At 38.1% G+C, this 19,421-nt stretch overlaps 1 protein-coding gene across 2 annotated transcripts in view; it reads right to left on the bottom strand.

The window, feature by feature from the left end:
• FBLN1 (fibulin 1) overlaps positions 1-19,421 on the bottom strand; it is an 83,078-nt gene that overhangs the window by 35,297 nt on the left and 28,360 nt on the right. For both annotated transcript variants that reach the window (XM_072334605.1, XM_072334596.1), the window contains exons 4-14: positions 18,626-18,797; positions 16,402-16,461; positions 11,338-11,439; positions 10,067-10,204; positions 8,166-8,303; positions 6,370-6,513; positions 5,633-5,761; positions 5,018-5,143; positions 4,426-4,545; positions 3,434-3,565; positions 2,735-2,858 (exon numbers count right to left, since the gene is read on the bottom strand). In XM_072334605.1, the coding sequence (XP_072190706.1) occupies positions 2,735-2,858; positions 3,434-3,565; positions 4,426-4,545; positions 5,018-5,143; positions 5,633-5,761; positions 6,370-6,513; positions 8,166-8,303; positions 10,067-10,204; positions 11,338-11,439; positions 16,402-16,461; positions 18,626-18,797 (1,385 nt within the window). The remainder of the gene's footprint in view (positions 1-2,734; positions 2,859-3,433; positions 3,566-4,425; positions 4,546-5,017; positions 5,144-5,632; positions 5,762-6,369; positions 6,514-8,165; positions 8,304-10,066; positions 10,205-11,337; positions 11,440-16,401; positions 16,462-18,625; positions 18,798-19,421) is intronic.

The raw sequence follows: 19,421 nt of genomic DNA, 5'->3' as shown, positions 1-19,421 counted from the left end.
CAGACAACCCTAGTAATACACAGACAGGTTTAAAATATGAAAATATTTCCCAATCTGGCTCAGTGCAGCATACTTTTTTTTTTCACACACCACCATAACTGCTTCTTTATCTTTACTAGTATTTTTCTTGGCTTAAATATTACAAATGTTTGACTTCGGTGTCACATAAAGGGAATTTAATTGTTATGCAATTTGATAACAAAAAGTGTTTGGCAAGGGCAGTGCAGCAAGTCCTTTTGTGAGAAGTAGTAAGTCATAATTATCCTTGGAAAAGTACCAAGCCTATGGGCTTCTAAGAAAGAAAAAAAGCAAGAAAAAACCCTAAAAACACACACAAACATACACACACACACACAAAAAAAAGACAAACCCAAAACCCAATCCCCCCTCCCTCTCCCCCCCCCCCCCCCAAAAAAAAACAACAAATAAAGCAGAGAGAATTTAAGCAAAAGTGTTATGACCTTCAAAATTTAAAAGTTATTACATTATGGACCGCACCATGCCAGGCATTTTGCTGGTCTCCAGGGAAGCTTACACAGGGTGTTCGCTCACAGAGCAGAGCGTATCTGTACACCATTCTGAGCTTTCAGCCTGTAGCTTCTGAGAATCCTGCAATTACATCACCTAATCTCAACCATCTCTGCTTTAGAGGTATTAGGTATGGAATTTTTGGATTGCTGACAACTGTTGCCTGTACATAAGGACTTTAAGGAAAAATCAGAATAAAAAAAACTTTTGTTTGAAGGACTGAGACTCATTAAATTATAGCTGATCAAAAGAAAATTAGTGGTATAGAGTAAAAAGTCTTATGAATTGCCAACATGATAGGAAAGGAAAATGTATTGTCTTTCTTATCATGTGCCAAGTTGGTGAAACTGGAATGTGTCCTGAATGAAAGAGAGAAAACTAGTATTGATAACAGATAGGTGTTACAAGAAGCCAACTATTTTGATTTTAGAGTCTTGGCACAAGGCTAGGTGAAAAAGTGATTTAGTGTCGTTATCGTGCAAAGGATAAGTTATCTATCAGCTATGTTGCCTCATATATGCTAAGAAATAAATGATTCAAGAATGTATAAATTAGTTTGGATGTAGAAAAGGTGGTAAAGAACTATCCTAAGGAACTGATCCCTGGTGCTTACAAGGTAACCCAAAATATACACCTTGATTGAGGCATGCTGAATCACTCTGACTAACCAGAAGAGTATATGTCCACTAAACTAACCTGGACTTTTTGCAGTAAGGATAATATACTTGTATTATCTTTCATCGATTAAATGACATTTTTTGACAATACACTTAGGATCTGTGTCTGTAGTTTTTGAGAGGGAGAAGCCTAATAAATCCAAGAAGATAATATCTCAAATAATTAAAATAATTAGAACTTTACTGAGCAGCTACAGGATTTCTGTCTGACTCACTGCCTAATTATAGTCTTGGCACATCAGAAGAATCTCTCCCTATTAATCTGTTTGAGTTAGGCAGAGTAAGCCATTACAGAGCTGTAACAACCCAGACAGAAAAACAATTGAGACATTCTATTACTTCCAAAAAAGATCCTTAACTTCTCAAATAGCCATTACTTTCAATACATAGAAATATAGAATAAAAAGAAATAAAAAAATCAACAAGATGAAAATGGAATGTGTTTCTATCTATTTCACAGAATGAACTTTGTAATTCTAGGATCTCGGTAAAAGAGAAAATCTGCTAATTCTGCTTAGTGGCCCATTGAAAATGTGTTGTTTTGAATTAGGTCACATGATATCACAAATAAACCGTCCATTCATGTCATGAGACACTTCTTGTTTACTAATGTGACAGAAGTAATCTAAAATTTAATTACTACTGATGCCTTTTGAAGTGAAGGCATATTGCATAAATATCTGTTTTTATATAATGAATTTCTAAAACATTCTTATCAAATATACCTGCTAAACTACTTACATGGCATTTTACAGCTTACAGTTTAAATGGAAACTAAATAACCCCACAAAGTCTCTCAGAGGAAGATAAGCACCAGTTTATTTCTACAGTCAAGGTACAGAATACCCAACTTCATCTAAGGGATTATGGATATATGAACACTGTGAAGCGCAATAGCAGGCTGACAATCAGTGTTATTTATCAGCTTTCCTCTCCAGCTGATTCATACACTTACCTGGATATGGTGCACATTAGAAGAATGTTGAGCAGCATTCTAAAACATATCTGGAGTACAGGGTGGCCATAAAGCCATGGGACAGGAGGAACAATAGCCATCTACATCAGCCATGTAATTATGCTACTGAAATTTTGCGACTTCTCCACATTGCTAGCACTGTTGGATGGCTGTAAATGTGCTGCCAGCTACCCTTTCTCCCATATCTATGTCTCCTATTTTAGAAATCAGAATGCACAGACTTTGCTTGACCTAGGTTAAGAGACAGTATAAAAGATGATTCTGTCACTGGAGTGCAGTAATAAGCAAAAACTCCTAACAGACAGGGCAGCCAGAGAAAGAACATCAGTGTATGCCTCTAGAGATCATTACAATGCAAACAGCTGACATGTGGCAAATTTTAAGGGGGCTGTAACAAGACTATGAGGAAGAGACCAGAGTGTGTGCAAAGTACATTGTAAGCCTACCAGTAACATACTTATCTGCCAGAATCCCTTACACATTCAGTCAGCATTAGTGTGACATAAGGAAAGTCACCCCAGAAGATTGTACCTTTGAAAAGAAAAGTACTTACGTATCTCCAGACTTGCGGTAATTTTCTGGACATTCCAAAGACAGACAGCGAAACCCTCCCTGGATGTTAAAGCAGGTCTCATTGAAAGAGCAGTTGTGAGTTTCTGTAACACACTCATCAATATCTGCCAAACGGAAAAAGAAGAGTGGGTTAAATACATCCTTTTCCTGTATTTGCAGGTTCCAGATAATGAAAGTATCATATTAAGTACAACAAAATATGGGGTTCAATTAAACACTATTACAGGATTGGGTAGCAAGGGCAGGAGAACAAAAAAGAAGAAAACTAATCTAAACAACAGGCAAGAACAAGAAAAGGAAGAGCAGCAGTGCCACTAAGTGGACAAGACCTAAATATTTGATGAAATGTCCATAGCATGATGATATTTCCTTTTGACAGTTAAACTAATTTACTTCATTTCACAGTGGGAATCTGCTTTGAGTTGGTTAGAATTCTTTAATACAGTTATAATTTATTTTTTTTTCCATTCTATAGGAATTCTATAGAAATTTTTACAAGTTCTTCTTATTTTTTTATTTTTTAATGTAAAATATTAGTGTCTATAGATTTCAAACTGATATTGATTACTTTGCCTATAAAGATGTAAGAAAGACACATTTTAAAATTTAAAACCTCAAAACCTTTTGGAAGCCCACAATCCCCCCACAGTTAAGTCTCCCTGCAGCTATAGGGACGTACCTTGGCAGTTGCGTGCATTGGGTGCCAACCTGTAACCCGTGGAGGGACAAGTGCATTGAAAGCTCCCAGGAATATTAATACACCGAAAAGAACAGATATGACCTCCAGTAGGTAAAGCACATTCATCAATATCTGCAAGAAGAAAACAGCATTAATTTACTATGTCTGCATCACGTTCAACCAAGAGCACACGTATAGTATTCATGTTGTGAGGTTCAAACACTATTTCATGATTCTTGTCTGGGGGCAGAAAAAAAAAAAGTCAAGGCTGGTTCTAGTCAATAAAAGGTGTCAGGAATAAATGGAGGAATGAAAATTTAAATTCAATATAAATGCCTAAGAGGCAGTCTGATTTTGTTCTGTCTGTGTGTAGTGACACTTTACATTGATGCATTATTGAACAACTTTTCTATAGGGAGATAGAGAAAAGTATTACCTCGATTTTTATAAAAGGGAAAATTAGATGTTTTGCCCATGGTCTTACTGTCTAGTAAATCCTAGACATCTGACTTGTTTTTTCAAAATCTTGTCATCTGAGTTCCAACCACATCTTCCTAGTATTTGAGCAAAGCCTACTTAAACATTTGTTCAGAGCAAGCCACAAACAGAAGATATATAAAATACTTTATAGTAATATGATGTAGTACACACACGTCTGTATCTTCACTTCCTGAAGATGAGAAATTATGTTAGTTGATTGTAAAAACAAAACAAAACAAAACAAAAAAAACCACAAAACATTTCCGATAAGAGTAAGCAAAGATACAGTTCACCACAAACAACAAAATGATACCTTGCAAGCACAGGTACTTCTTAGACTAAGACATGAATGGGAGATCTTCATTAAATGCAGTTTCAGCGTTTTACAGGAAAATATCAAGAAGAATCAGATGTTAAAGTGCAACAATTAAGATTGCATGGAACTCTTTATGTGTGATTCGGTACGAACAAAAAATGCTAACTCATCCTTTATCTGCAAAGCCAGTTCTTACCTTCACATGAAATTCCATCTATGTCACTAAGTTGAAAGCCACGTCGACAGTAACACTGATAAGAGCCATACACATTGGCACACTCTTGACTACAGGGGCTGCTCTCACACTCATTTAAATCTGAAATGCAAAATTAAATATGTGAAACTCAAATTTCTTGATATATTTGTCACTCCTGTTACAGGACTGAAGCAAGAATTTGAAAAAATAACTGGAAGTAATGGGCTTTGGATGCATCACTCTCAATGGGGTCTGGCAGTATAAGCTACTATGTGCTATCTGTTTCCCACTGTCCTTTAATGTGTGTGACTTGGAAGGAGACATCAGTAGCACACTCACATTTTTACTTCTGGGTATCAGCAAGGCTGGTTGTGAAGAACTGGTCGCAAAATCTAGCCAAAAAGCAATATATTGGAACTGTGGACTGCAGTGGCTTTGATTAATCATAACAGCCTTCATGTTGTCAAAGGCTCCAAATGGGTTATTTATCATGCTATTCCAATGCAGTCTTATCAGCTAAAATCAAACAAAAATAGCTGAACAACGACAGTTACATCTCATACTACATGGTCAGTACATATGACAGCAGTACCTTCACATGACCTGCCATCAGATGAAAGTTTGAATCCCATGGTACAAGTGCAGTAGTAGGAACCAGGAGTATTTTCACACTTGTGAGCACAAAGGCGGCCTGGATAGCGTCTGCATTCATTGATATCTGCAATGATAAATATATACAGAGATCTGTGGACTGTCTGGCTTCCCTACAGTAGCATTCCGGATGAGAATGGGGTCTTGAGTTTGATTTTTATTTTCCAGATGCAAATTTTCTTGATAGAAAGAGGAGGATTTCCTCAAAATACTCATTTAGAAGAATCTCAGTGTACAACTGAATTAACTGTATAAAGAAGAAAGTCACTTTGATCTTTCAAAGGAATGTTTTGCTGTAAGTGCATGTTAAGATATCACAGAAAACAATTACACGCACTCTCATAATCTTAGCTTCAAACAGTGTAATTGAGTACATGTTGACAATACTAATACATCTCCCTTTAAAGTGTCAGTATCTTTTTAGTACGCTATTAGATTTATATAAGCAATATAGCAGTCAATTTTACTTTCAGATGAAAAAGATTCTGCAGAGAGCAATAATGTATTTTACTCAGGTTCATTTTTTTTAATGCCATTGTTAATAGGTGCAACTTACCTATACAAGTTCTACTGATGACATCAAAAGAGTACCCAGCCTTGCACTCACAGCGGTAATTGCCTGGTCCATTTATACAAACATGTCCTTCACCACATGGCTGATTAGAAGATGAGCATTCATCCACATCTTAAAAAAAAGAAGTGATTGGAAGCATACTTATGAGAATGCAAGTTGAGAAAACAGCAAAACGTTAACCCTTAGTTCAGATGCATATTTGTGTGCCCTTTTCATCTACAAAATAAGGTATAAATTCTTGTTGCCTTATAAGCGTGCCACAAGCTTCCTTCAGTGGTAGTTGCAAAGTGTTTTGAAACAGAAAGGAAGACTTTGATCAAACTACCGGCTGCAGTAAGATCAGAGTAATAAATGCAAACTTTCAAATAATTAAAAACACATGCATAACACCTCTTTGAAAAAGCCACTTTAGCTAAATGCCAGATCAAGGCATGTATGCCTTTCAGCTGTATTTGACTATCTTCTGAGAGACGCTAAGTGGCAGATGGGCCACTGATAAGGCCATTTTGCAGGGGTGACCATCACTTTAGTTCTTTTCCACATATAGAGTTTTATGAATTATTTGAAGGACAGGGAGGATCTTTGTCACTGTTTATGTGCTGGGACATAAACAGATCAAGAAAAAGAAAAACTTTGGGTAGACTTCAAGAAACAGGCTGATATAAACAGGTGTGGTCCATTTTCTTTCAATTGTTTTATTCTTCAGAACTGTTACTTACCTACACATCTTGTTCCATCTTCATTGAGATGATAACCTCGACCACAGCTGGGTGAGATTCGCTGACAGGTATATGAGCCATCAGTGTTGATACATATCTGACCAGCTGGACATGGCATGTTGGTGCTCAAGCATTCATTGATATCTGCAAGAGCACAATATGTTAATGTATTAATCTGCTGCCTGAACATATTTCTTACTTTGTTCATGGTCTGAAAGGGTCTACTCATGGGAAAGAACAAATTTATGTAATTTAGCCTACGGGATTAAGACTGAGAGAGATATGGAAAAGCAGTGGAAACTGGTTATAGAATTTGTACTTATTTAAAAGCCTCTGAAAGTCTTCCCTAAAAGCACAATGATTGAGAACTCAGTTTATTAGCTCAACTGGGTACTCACCATAGATACTTTGCCTTGTCTCATAACAGGCTATCCATATAAACATGTGAAGAACTTGAAGAACTCTTATATGTACTCAAAAGACTATGCATCCCTCCTGAGACCTGATATCATTTTGTACTGTGGCATTGCTAACTGCTGAAGAGTTACTGTTTTCCAATTGGTATTGTATTAAGCAAAGTATTCCTTTGCTGGAAAGGCAGCAAATTTTTCTTACATTTTCCCTTCTCCGTCCACATAGGGCAGCCTTTGATTCATATTTTGTAAAATCCGTCTGTAAAATTGTTTTGGTTATTATTTTATTTTAGGGGACATAACTATTACTGCTGCAGATTTGTGTGGCTTTTACTAATTTCAGTGCAGGAATGCTAACTCCTACAGCCATGGATCTAGTGCTAGCTATGGCAGACGTACGCCCTCAAAGAGTTTATTGTGCACAGTCATCAGCTTCATTTTAAAGGCTTCAATTTTGTTTTCAGCATCACTGTTGCCAGTGTCAGATTTCAGCACTGCAAAGTATGAGATGGTCAGGAGAACATGGGACTGACAATGAGCTAGAACTGGCAGCTGCTGCTGCTCAGCCAGTTCCACAAGTTCAAAACATGCTTTGCCGCTGGGGTAATTTAGTTAGGTTGAGACTTGAAAATAATACTTAAGGGAGTAACTGATAGATCAGTAGGTCACATGAGACAATTTCATTTAGAGCCTGCTGGAAAGTAGTAATTGTAGAGTATTTACAGAAAGGTTCTAATTCTATTTTATAGAAGTCTCACAATAATTTGACAGGTCTTGGAAACAAGGAATTAGCACAGTAGTTCATAAGCAGTCTTTAAAATAAGTGTATATGTAATACACTCTCTACAGTGTATTATGACTGGACCATCACTTGTACACAGTAAGATCCTTCATAAGCCATAACTAAATGGGGATAGGTCTACTAGGACCTACATACACATATATGCCTGTAGAACTTCTGCATGCTAGTATAGATGTAGCTGTTACAGAGGATATCAAAATTTACAGTTTTTGTACTACACTCTAGCTAAAGTCTTTTGGATGGTGGGAGATCAAACATATCACTTCTTTTTTTCCTGATTTTTCTTCTCCAGATAAAAAAACCCAAAGACTTAACCAAAATTCAAACACAGCCACATAATTTAAGTACTTAAATCTCATAGATTCAGTATTTAAGTCGTATTCAGAAGTTTGTTTTTTTTTTTTTTCCGTAAATGTTACCTGCAGGACCAACCTATATCTTTAAAGAAGAGAAAAACACATAATAGAAAAATACATACATGCATGAAAAATGACTTGAGAAGCTCAGAACTTACCCAATGAAGCTATAATTTATTTCTTAAGCAGCACTTAAGCATTCGCTGAGATAAGAGTATATCTTACCAATACAGTTGCCTAGAGCATCTTGTATAAACCCATTCATGCACTGTAGTTTGGGTCGGCAACGGAAAGATCCTGGAGTATTCTGACAGATAAAATCGGGGGGGCAGTTATGAGTACCAGTCTCACATTCGTCAATATCTGGTACATCACAAAAAAAAATCGTTAGGAGGTTGACAAACATTTTCAATGCATTTAAAACACAGCACACAATTTAAAATGTCAGACAGGTTAAATCCACAGCACATCTCATGCAGTTCAGTGCAATGAACCAGAATCAATCTGTTGCCTAAAACAGAATCTCAGGAAAAAAGCATATACGTGTGTGTATGTGTTTACTATACCATTGCATACTCTCACAACTATAAGTTTCAAAATTACTATAGAGTATCTGAAGCACCATGTTCAGCAGCGTTCAGTCTTGTTTCAGCACTGTGCTTACGCATAGGCTAAACTTTGAAGTCAGTGCAATTTGATTACACGTCCAAGAGTTAATTTTAACATTAGGCTCAATGTAGACGTTCATTTCTTTCAAAAGGAAATTAGTTGGCCTTGATTCCCATCCATATTAAGGTCTCCTTAAATTATTCTGCTTTAAAATGCATATGATTTCTGTGCACTTCAATATTCCATTCTACTTCATCATAGAAAACAAATATTTGTGAAAAAATTATCATTCAGACAAAACAAATAAGGAATAACAAGACTTCATCCAGGAATTAAACCTAGTCTGCATGCAAATAACTAAAATCTTATGTTTGCCACCTTGCAGTGGGAAGAAATCTCCTGAAATTATCAAAATGAAGGCAATCCCGAGCTATAGGATGCCTTATCTTTCCCATCAATGCAGTGGACTAAACAAGAGAGGCAAACCACTAAATCCTGCGAGATTAAGAAAATAATTATGGAGCCTGCTTTAAATTTTTGATGGTTTAATGCTGAATTGGGGTAAATCAGCAGAGTTTTATATGTTGCTCAATTCAGTAATGATACAAGCATTTTACATGTCATTTTACGAGGCTTTCAAAAATTATATACTAAGATCATTCCTCTTCTAATTTCATTACTATTAGCATAATGTTAATAATTATCCTATCTTACCCAGATAGGAAATTTCTAAAGCTAACAGCATGCATAATTTAATGGCTGTACTCCCACTTTTACATGAGAGAAATATTGTTAATACTTGCTGGTAAGCAATTTGTTGGCATAAAACTGATGTAATTTATATCAGTAGAAATTTTATTTGAAAGAGAGCAAAGTTAGATCATAATACTTTGAAAATTATCATCTGCATATTTTCTGAGTTTTCTGTTAGAGTTTGTTCATCAGGTCTTTTTATTTCTGTTCTCACCCGTCCCTCTACTCTAATACACTTCACTGATCAGTTCCTATAATAAAACCTTACCCAGAATTCTGGCAAAGTTCACTTACTCAATGCAATGAAATTACAGTCTGTTTTTAAACAGTTCTAAGCTCTAGAGGAACATACTTCCTTATGGTGAAAATCAGTTCTACAACAAATAGAGTTTGCTGCTAATTTGTATCTCTGCAAAGGTAGCATGGATGTACATAACTGTGCATTTTGAGTTAGACGAAACTTGGAATCAGTCATTTATCGAATAAACATAAAAGCCTATTGCCCCCTCCCCCTTTTATTTCTTTTTTCTTTTTTTTCCTCAAACATAGCTAGTCAACAACACTAGATTTAACCTTTTTGTTTGTTTGTTTTTTCAAGTTTTACATCCTTAAGAACATTGTGCTTAAGAACTGAATCCCTCGGTAACAAATTTAAACCTCCTGAGGACAAAGGCTGCATCTGCCTTACCAATTTGAAATACTTGGTCACTCTTTCTTTCTTTTTACACAAGTGGAAGATTTCAGTTTCTCTGCCCAGGACATACCTTTGCAACGACTGTCATCAGTTAGCTCATAACCAGTTCCACAGCTCGTGTCCCGCTGACAACGAAAAGATCCCAACGTATTGACACAAGTTTGTCCAATCCCACAGCTGTGTGTCCCAGTGATACACTCGTTAATATCTAGAATATGAAAAACAGGAGACAAACAAAAAGAAAAGAAAAAAAAAAAAAAGAGAGAGAGAGAGTGAAAAGGTTAGGTTAAAGGGTAGTTGTGGGCATACCTTCAAGCAGCTTCAAGCAGTCATTATTCTTAGCATAAGGATACAAACTCACAAGCTCACAGCATGTCTGCTCACCTGTGTTCTCAAGACTGCTAGTCAGTAAAGACAATTTGATCCCACAGTTAACAGGACCAACAACTGCTGGCTCACTGTATTTGAGAATGGAAAGAAGTTGTACTAAATGAGAGCAAAGGACCAACAACTATCTGGCTGTGCCTAATAGGAGATAACTAGAGTGACTTCATGAATAAGGCTAACTTTCAGAAACATTTACTTTGCTCTGGATTCCACCCACGCATGGCCTAGGGACTGCTCTACCCACAGACGGCAACTCTCCACTTTCTACTTTCTAGCTACTGAAGAACATTTATTTTGGAAATTTTTCATTTTCTTTTGCAATCTATGAGAGTATTTGGCACCCATAGGTGTCAAATGTAAAAGTTCTTCGATTTTATATTTCACACTGGGCTAGTGTTAATCTGAGCAATCATCAGTATCTAATTTATAACTCTGAATTTTGTATCGGGTCTACTTAGAATCCATCTTCAGTCAATGAGAGAAAAAGGCACTCCTGATTAGTAACACCTTTTATTATTGAATAGATCAAGTATCCCCCTATGATTAACAGTATCAACAACTTTCAAACTTCCTGTCAGCAGGCTGAACAATTCTACTCTATTTCATCTGTCTTACAGTTTACTGTAGTATATAATTCACTATAAACTACAGTAAAAGAAAACGTGTTTTTGTTTGTTTTACTCACAATAAAAAGTTCAACATCTCCTGGGTCTTTTCTACTCTGAATCCTCCACTTGCTCTATTAATCTAACATTCCACCTTCAAATTATTTCCAACTTCCTCTTTAAACAAACTTTTTAAGATCTCACATCCTTCCCCACCTGGGATAAGTATATGTAAGAATATTCTGATCTCTTCTGACTGGATTTCTTTTTCTTTTCCTTTAAATCTATTCTTGCTCTTTTAAAATAAACATGTTGATAATCACCAAGGAAATATTTTTAGTTCTTTTACCTTCACAGTTGACACCATCTGGTTGAAGCTGATATCCAACAAAGCATGAGCAGACGTAACTGGATCCTGTGTCTCTGCACTGCTGAGAGCAGGGACCACCACCTAATTAGATTTTAAGAAGTCTTATAAAATTAGAAGGCTCATTAAAGGGACTGAATCAAACCACTGATTTACAGGTTGCTTATTGGTTTATTCCAAAAGTAAATAGACATACACATATATAAAAGAAGGAAAGGACTAAACACTGGAGGAAGTGTTTGAAATTACTGATTCATTTTATCAATAAAGAATACAAGAAGGAAGTAAATTAAACAGTTGCTCATAACTCATCATTTTTAGAACACAAAGTGAAAACACTGGGAGCTCAGATACCTCCACAAAGAATGTGGAAGAAAGCTAGGTTTGTTCTGGCAACAGAAAGAGAGGACACTATAAGATTTACACAAAATTTGGCTTATCTGATCTTGTTCAGAAATAAATTAATCACATAATTATAGGAGTTGGAAAGGGTGTCTGCAGATCATTTAGTCTGACCCCCCTGCTAAAGCAGGTTCTCTACAGTAGGTTACACAGGAAAACATCCAGGTGGGTTCTGAATATCTCCAAGCAAGGAGAATCTGCAGCCACTCTGGGGCGCCTGTTCCAGTGCTCCATCACCCTTACAGTAGAAAAGTTTGTATGGAACTTCTTATGCCCAAGTTTGTGCCCATTGCCCCCTCCCTTCTCACTTCTGTCACGCTTTTTTTCTCTCTGTTGCTAGGCACCACTGAAAAGAGCCTGGCCTCATCTACTTGATTTAGATATTTATAAGCACTGATAAGATCCTTTCTCAGACTTCACCAGGGTGAAACGTCTCAGGTCTTTCAGCCTTTCCTCATAAGGAAAATGCACCAGGTTCCTGATCATCTTTAGTGCCCTCTGCTGGACTATCCCTGGAATTTCCCTGTCTTTCTTGAACTGAAGAGTCCTGAATCGGACACAGCTGTGGCCTTGCGAGGGCAGAGTAGACAAGGAGGAGAACTTCTCTTAGCCTTCTGGCCACTGTCATTTTAGTGCATCCCAGGATACCACTGGCCTTCCTGGCCACAAGAACACACTGCTGGCTCACAGTCAACCTGTCGTCCACCAGGACACCTAGGTTCCCTGCACAGCTCACAACAGCAGGTCAGCCTCTAACCTGTACTGATGTTTGCAATTATTCCCCCCATGTGTAGGACTCTGCACTTGCTCTTGTAGTATCTCATAAAGTTCCTTTCCACTTGACTCTCCAGCCTGCCCAGATTTGTGGTTTGTCAACCACTCTTCCCAGACTTGCATCAGCAAACTTGCTGAGGATGCATTCTATCCCTTAATTCTGATAATTGAGGAAGATGACGAACAAGACCAGACCCAGGAGCAACCCCTGGGGACCACCAGTAGCTACAGGACTAAAATTAGACTCTGTGTTACTGATCACAACCCTCTGAGCTCTGCAGTCAGCCAGTTCTCAACTCACCTCACTGTCTATGCCTCTATCTCACACTTTCTAAGCTTACTTACAAGGATGTTGTGAGAGACAGTGTCAAAAATCTTGCTGAAGTCAAGGAACACAACATTCACTGCTGTCCCCTCATCTACCCAGGTAGGCACGACATCACGGAAGTCAATCATGATTTTCCCTTTGTGAATCCATGCTGACTACTCTTGATAACCTCCTTTTCTTCCACTTGCGTGGAGATGATATCTAGAATAAGCTGTTCCATCATCTTCCTAGGGATGGAGATAAGGCACCTCTCACATTCCTCATGACCTTTCAAGAGAGCAGCCTGGCAATCACATCTGCCAGCTCCCTCAGTATTCATGGGTGCATCCAATGAGGACCCCTGGATCTGTGTGTGTAGAGTTTGTCTAGATGATTTCTAACCAGATACTCCTCAACCAAGGAGAAGTCATTCTTTTCCCAGACGCTCTTTCTTATCTCCAGGGTTTGAGATTCTCTAAGGACAGTCTCAGCAGTACGGACTGAAGCAAAGAAGGTGTGCAGAGGTCAAAACTGGCTCTCCTGAAATCCAGGGTTGCAATCCTACTTATTGCCTCTCCTATAAAAAATCCTGAACTCCAGTATCTGCTGATTGTTGCACTCAAGGCTGCCCCCAAGCTTTACATTCCTAACCAGTTCTTCCTTGTTTTAAAGAGCAATGTCGAGCAGCACACATCTCCTCATTGGCTCCTCCACCACCTGCATCAGAAGCTTATCGTCCTCACGCTGCAGGAATCTGCTGGACTGTGTGTGCCTGGAAGTACTGTTTTTCCAGCGAATATCAGTGTGACTGAAGTCCCCCATGAGAACCAGTGCCTCTGATCATAAGGCTACTTTCAGCTGTCCGTAGAAGGCCAACTTCTTCCATCTGATCAGGCAGCCTAATAGTAAACACCTAAAATGGTATCACCCACGATAGCCTGCCACCTAATTCTTACCCTTAAATTCTCCACCCATTCAACATAAATCCCTAGGCAGAGCTTGATACATTCCAGTTGCTCTCTCACATAAGGAGCAACTCTACGACCCTGCCTTGCTGGTCTGTCTTTCCTAAAATATACATGACCATCCATGACATTTCAGTCATGCAAGCTGTCCTACTATGTCTATGTAATCACAATGAAATTGTGGCCCTGTGATCACACAGAGATCTCTAATTCTTCCTATTTATTCCCAATCGCATTGATATACAGGCACATCAGAGAAGAAAACAGTCTAGGATGCATGTTTCCCTAGAGGGATGCAAGAGGATCCTCCACAGCTGTACAAACCCTTGAGGTGGCTGACCTTCTGGCTCATGTCACAGGATGCTGCTATGGAAAATTTGTCACTGTTTTGGTCAGCCTGGCTGATTCCCAATTGGTAGCAGTAGCATGAGCATACACATGCCAAGTCCTTCAGATTAAAGCCCACTTCACTAAGTCAGCCAGCCTACTGCCAAAAATTGCCCTGCCTCTTCTAGACAAGTGGATCACACACCTCCCTGATAGGTTATAATCTTCATAGAAATTCTTACTGTCATAAAACTCAAAACTCTCATGCCAGCATCAACCACCTAGCCAGGAGCTGATAGGACTTGATGTACAGTATATATCTATTTCTGGCTTCCCTCTTTACTCCAACTAGAAAAAATGAAGAGTTGGGCATCAGTGTTCTTCATTTGTGTTCCCATGGCTTCATAATCTTCTTCAATTCTGCCCATGTTCCAGATTCCAGTTCAAGTCCAAAGGAAAGAGCAATAGTGGACAGTAGTCTTTGCTCTTGATAAGGTGCAGCAGCATCCCCTGTCTTGGCTCCAGGGAGGCAGCAGACCTCCTGAGACTCCCTGTCAGGTCAGCAGAGGGAAGCTTCAGTGTCTTTTAACAGGGAGTTATCCACTATAAGCACATAGTGTTTCTTTTTATGATATCCACTGCAAGTTGATGGTATGGTTTCTTTTTGCAGGTCTTGGTCATTGGTATCATGACTGTCTATAGCGGTAAAAGCTTCGTATCTGAAGCTGGAGAGTAGGGACTGAAGCAGAGACCTATTTTTGTGGGTCACCAGGGATGAAGGTGCCTCTCCTTTTAATATTCTCAGAACAGAAAAAGGGTTACATACTTCCAACTATTTGTTTTAACAATATTGATGATATTAGTACAGACTTTCACTACAAATCTATCTTCTTTTATTTTTCAAGAGAATGGTTGGATGGGCATTAAACAAAAAGTTTGAGATAAGCACAACCAATGTGGGCAAACGCAGCTATCATAGCTAAAACTTTCAAGTGAATTAAAGAAAACAAATTTTAAAATGATCACAGTTTCTAATGAGAGCCATTAACAGAAAACAGAAAAGTAGTTTTTCAGACAAAGCACTGGCAAAGGCAATGACACTACACGGAATAGTCTTGAGATGAGATGGCCAGCAACTGCTTTTTGTACCTCTGCTGATAATGTGAGCTCCAGTTAAGCAATGTAAAATCTGTTGTTGAGATGGTGAAATAATATAATTTATTTCCTCATGTGTCATGACAGTGATCCAAAACAAACTATTGGAAGTTCTACTTCTTAATAAATTTACGTTTCCCTCTGGTGAAGCTTAGAAAATCACAAGTAATTTTAGCTTGCCAAGTTTATCAGAAAATATACTGCAGACAGAAACTCTCATTTGTAATTAGTCACAACAATATGTCTCTCGAAGACAGTTGATTAACTGACAAACGCAACAAACTGACTACATAAAGATATAATGCTAGGAAAATATGTAACTCATTTTTTATGTCATCTCTTGTACATCACTGGCAGCTAGAGACAAGAGTTAGTGCTAGTGTTGGCTTTGACTAGCTAATGACCTAATACACATTTCCAACTTCTCTAGAATTTAATAGCAATCCAACATGCAGCACAGTAAATCATCTCTCAACTGGAATTGAAGTCCATTAAATTGATTTTAACCTAAATACATTACTTAGTTCTGAAATGCTTGTAGAACATAATACATCACTGCTGTTTTAAGTTTATAGACATATAAATCACGTGTGACAAGCAGTAAATCAGAATACTTAGCAGAACAATAACCCAACAACATATTCTTCCCACAAGACAGAACTGTTCAATTAATGAGGACACGAAACAGTTTTCTTCCTTTTTTTCAAGAGATGCATCTTAAAAGGAAACAAGTCCCATTTTGTATCCAATCATTCTGATCATCCCAAGAGAACTCACATATGTAATATAGCATTTACATAGTCTTAAGAATCCAGAGTTCTTCGTGCATCCAGTAAGTAACATAACAGAAGTATTATCAACTAGAAAGTTAAATGTATTGTCCAAGCTTCATCTGGGTGAGTTTTAATTTCACCACGATAGACAATGTCTTCCTTTAGAGCAACTGAGGCATCCCATAATGGTCTACTATTTCTTTAAAAGGATTCTGATTCTGTTATTTTTACTCAAAACTAGCTTAAGCAAAAGGTTTTGACTAATCACTACATCTAAGTCTGCTAAACTTTATTGGAGGCAATCACAAAAGACCTGGCTAACAGGACTAGTCATGTGACTTACCTCTGCAGCCATCATGTAGATAAGGATCTTCTTGGTCTAGTTCCTCCTTTGAAATTTCAACTAAAAAGAGGAGAGAGAGGCATTAGAAGAGAAAGCACTTTTCTTCTAACAGTAAAAAGCTGCCTGCTTGGGATGGGGTTCAGACCAGAGCTTTGGGATACAACAGGACAAAATTAAAGAGCATTATTTGCATATCTTACAGCTATTTCATACTTAAATTTGACATTCAAATGCATATGCCCATGGGGTATTTTCCATATGACCAATTCAGTATGAAAGTCGTGCTGTGATCATAGATTATATATGGGCTGAGATTTTCAAATGCAGGTTCTTACCATTAGGCTTTTAACCATGCTTAACCTGATTTTCATAAAACATGTTGTTGAGGCATGCTTGGTTTCCACTGACTTTCCAGTAGCTTGGGGTACTTACAGTTTTAATGAAAATCAGATTAACCTCAGTTATTTATTTAGATTCCATTCCAAAAAAAACTCCACACCCAACATTTGGGAACCTAATTATAGCATTCTTCCAACTATACTTCATGATCAGCAATACATTAGCCGCATACATGTGTCCTGAGAGTTATTTCCCTCTACATGAAAGGCACAGAACGGCTGGATACATCCACTCTCCAAATCCCCATTTTTGGCCAAAGAATTAGCTAATGGACTTCCCCAATCCCCACTACTTTGGGAATGGTAGGCTTGTAGTGATGTGTGTAAAAACACAATCTCAAAATACTCTGGTTATTGAATAGGAAGCTTAGTCACATTTCAGTACTTGTCCATGTGCCTTTCAACCCATGGTCACTTACAAGAAAATACTACATCATGGATGTGGAAGTAAGTTTGTGTGCACAAGGCTGAGTTGGTACACAGACCACTTAAGCCATAATGGTACATTTTGGTCACGCAGAAACTACTGTAAATAGTTTGCTCAAGTCTGGTCTGACTTGATAGAGTACTCCTGGGACACAGTATCAGAGATTTCTCTTTACGTGACCAAGAAGGTATCATATATGGAGTCACTCTGCAGCATAACCCCTGTGTGCCTTGCTATTGCACAATGGAAACACAAGGTGCTGTATTACAAAATCAAAGAGAGGTGTCCATTCATGTTGTTTGCTCTGCCTTTTTTTGGCATAGATTCTTTGACTTACAGGATATTTCTCATATGTTCATCCACGTGGCTGTCTCTTAGTGATGAGAATTTTGTCCTGCCTTTCTTTCTGATGTCTTCATATCAAGGGTCTTTGTGAGTGAGAATTGCCCATGGGAGTAAGTGAGGAAATACTGCATGTTGTGTTTGCAATTCTGCATTTTCAGGTATTGATATATTTCTCCAGACATGCAAATAATTTGAGTCTGCAAATTCTTAGTATTGACACAGTAAGCTAGGTGCAAGGTATCTACCCTGCAGTTACATGCCCTTCAGCCAGAGCAAATGGACAGGGGCAATTTCCCTGCTGTGACAGTACACAAAGAAATTGGCAGGCTACTTCTAAAGGTTACTTGATAAGGATGTACACTGACATAAGCAAAGTTTCAAAGATCTGAAACACACTGGCTCTGATAACACACTGGCTCAGGCACACTAGTGCATGTAGCGGCAGTGGGGTTTGAGTTTAAGTAGTCCCTTTTTAAAACCTGCTACTGATGATCTACAAGCCAGAGAGCATATTTTCAGTGCTCAGCTGTCTGTGAAGGGGGCAACATTCTACAGCATGACTTTTCTGCAGTTTCAGTTAAGTTTGTTGAGTGAAAGATGAAAAAAAGACAAAAACAGGTCTGTAAGAATAAGTCTGCTGATTCTCTTCAGATCTGTGGACTAGGTATAGACAGGTGTGACAAGAGCTGCTGCTGTCTAGATCTTCCTCTCCTCTGACAACATCAAATAAATGCAGACACCATGTTGTTTAGAAATGATCAGTCCTCCCAACATTTCAAATCTGTGGGTATGTTTCTCACACAAAAAGAAACATTTGAATTCCACATAGCTGGTAAAGTCCATTTGGCTTTTAAATCCAATTAAAAGCATCAATAGTTTAGCTTCTTGGAATATACATTTCAGCCATGACTAGACAAAAAATGAGCTCCAATGTACATGTATCACTAAAAGAGATCTCAAATTAGAGGAATTACAGCAGAAATTCTTTCAAATACAAGCATTCTTTGTAACCCATATCATTTTCTGTCTCAGTCTCAAATAACTTGCAACATACCTTGTTCCTTTTTAGGAGCATCATCACTGATGGACACATCTGTGCCTTCTTGACCCTTCACACAACAAGCTCTGAAGACAATTCCACATTGGTATCCTATCTTCAGGTTGGGTTCACAGCTCTGGCCTTGAACTTGTGCAGTCTTTCCCATTAGACAACAGTAACAACATTTCTGTTTTAAAAATATAGGAGAGTCATGTCTTAGGCCCAAACAAATCACTGCAAGTTTTCTCAGTAGTATAAATAGTGTTATCTCACCTTGGCAAACTGATCGAAACTTTTCTGCAAATTCCTCAGCAACTTCTGCTTTACTTAGCCTCACATATTTTAATCTGTAGTTGAATTCAGCGAGCTCTGGATCTGCTTACATAGAGCCAAACTTAGTACTTGAATCTAGATCTCATAAGTAACTTGTGTACGTGAATGTTGTATACAAATACAGCAGTATGGTGTTGTGGACGACCAGAACCGTCCACCTGTGCATATGGTTCTCTGCCTGCACACCCCAGTTTCAAACACCAGTGAACAGCTGGAACTGTTAACATCTCCATGTCCCTTTTGTGTTCAGTTCCTTAAATTGGGGAATGATCAATAAAGTGCATCCTTCTCAAAACTAACAGACAAACAAGCAAGCAAGCAAGCATGATTCATCCAAAGCTAGTATTAACAGGTCAGAAAAAGAAGCTACTCTGCTCTGAAGAACAAACCACACTGTCTAGTATTATTTAAGAGCATCACAGTACTGACACAACTTCCAGCAATTAAACATGACCCACACCTTCCAGACTCACTAAAC

The sequence above is a fragment of the Excalfactoria chinensis genome, chromosome 1, assembly GCF_039878825.1.
Source record: "Excalfactoria chinensis isolate bCotChi1 chromosome 1, bCotChi1.hap2, whole genome shotgun sequence".
Lineage (NCBI taxonomy): Eukaryota > Metazoa > Chordata > Aves > Galliformes > Phasianidae > Excalfactoria > Excalfactoria chinensis.
The sequence above is the reverse complement of the archived record's forward strand: the minus strand, read 5'-3'. Positions and strand labels throughout refer to the sequence as shown.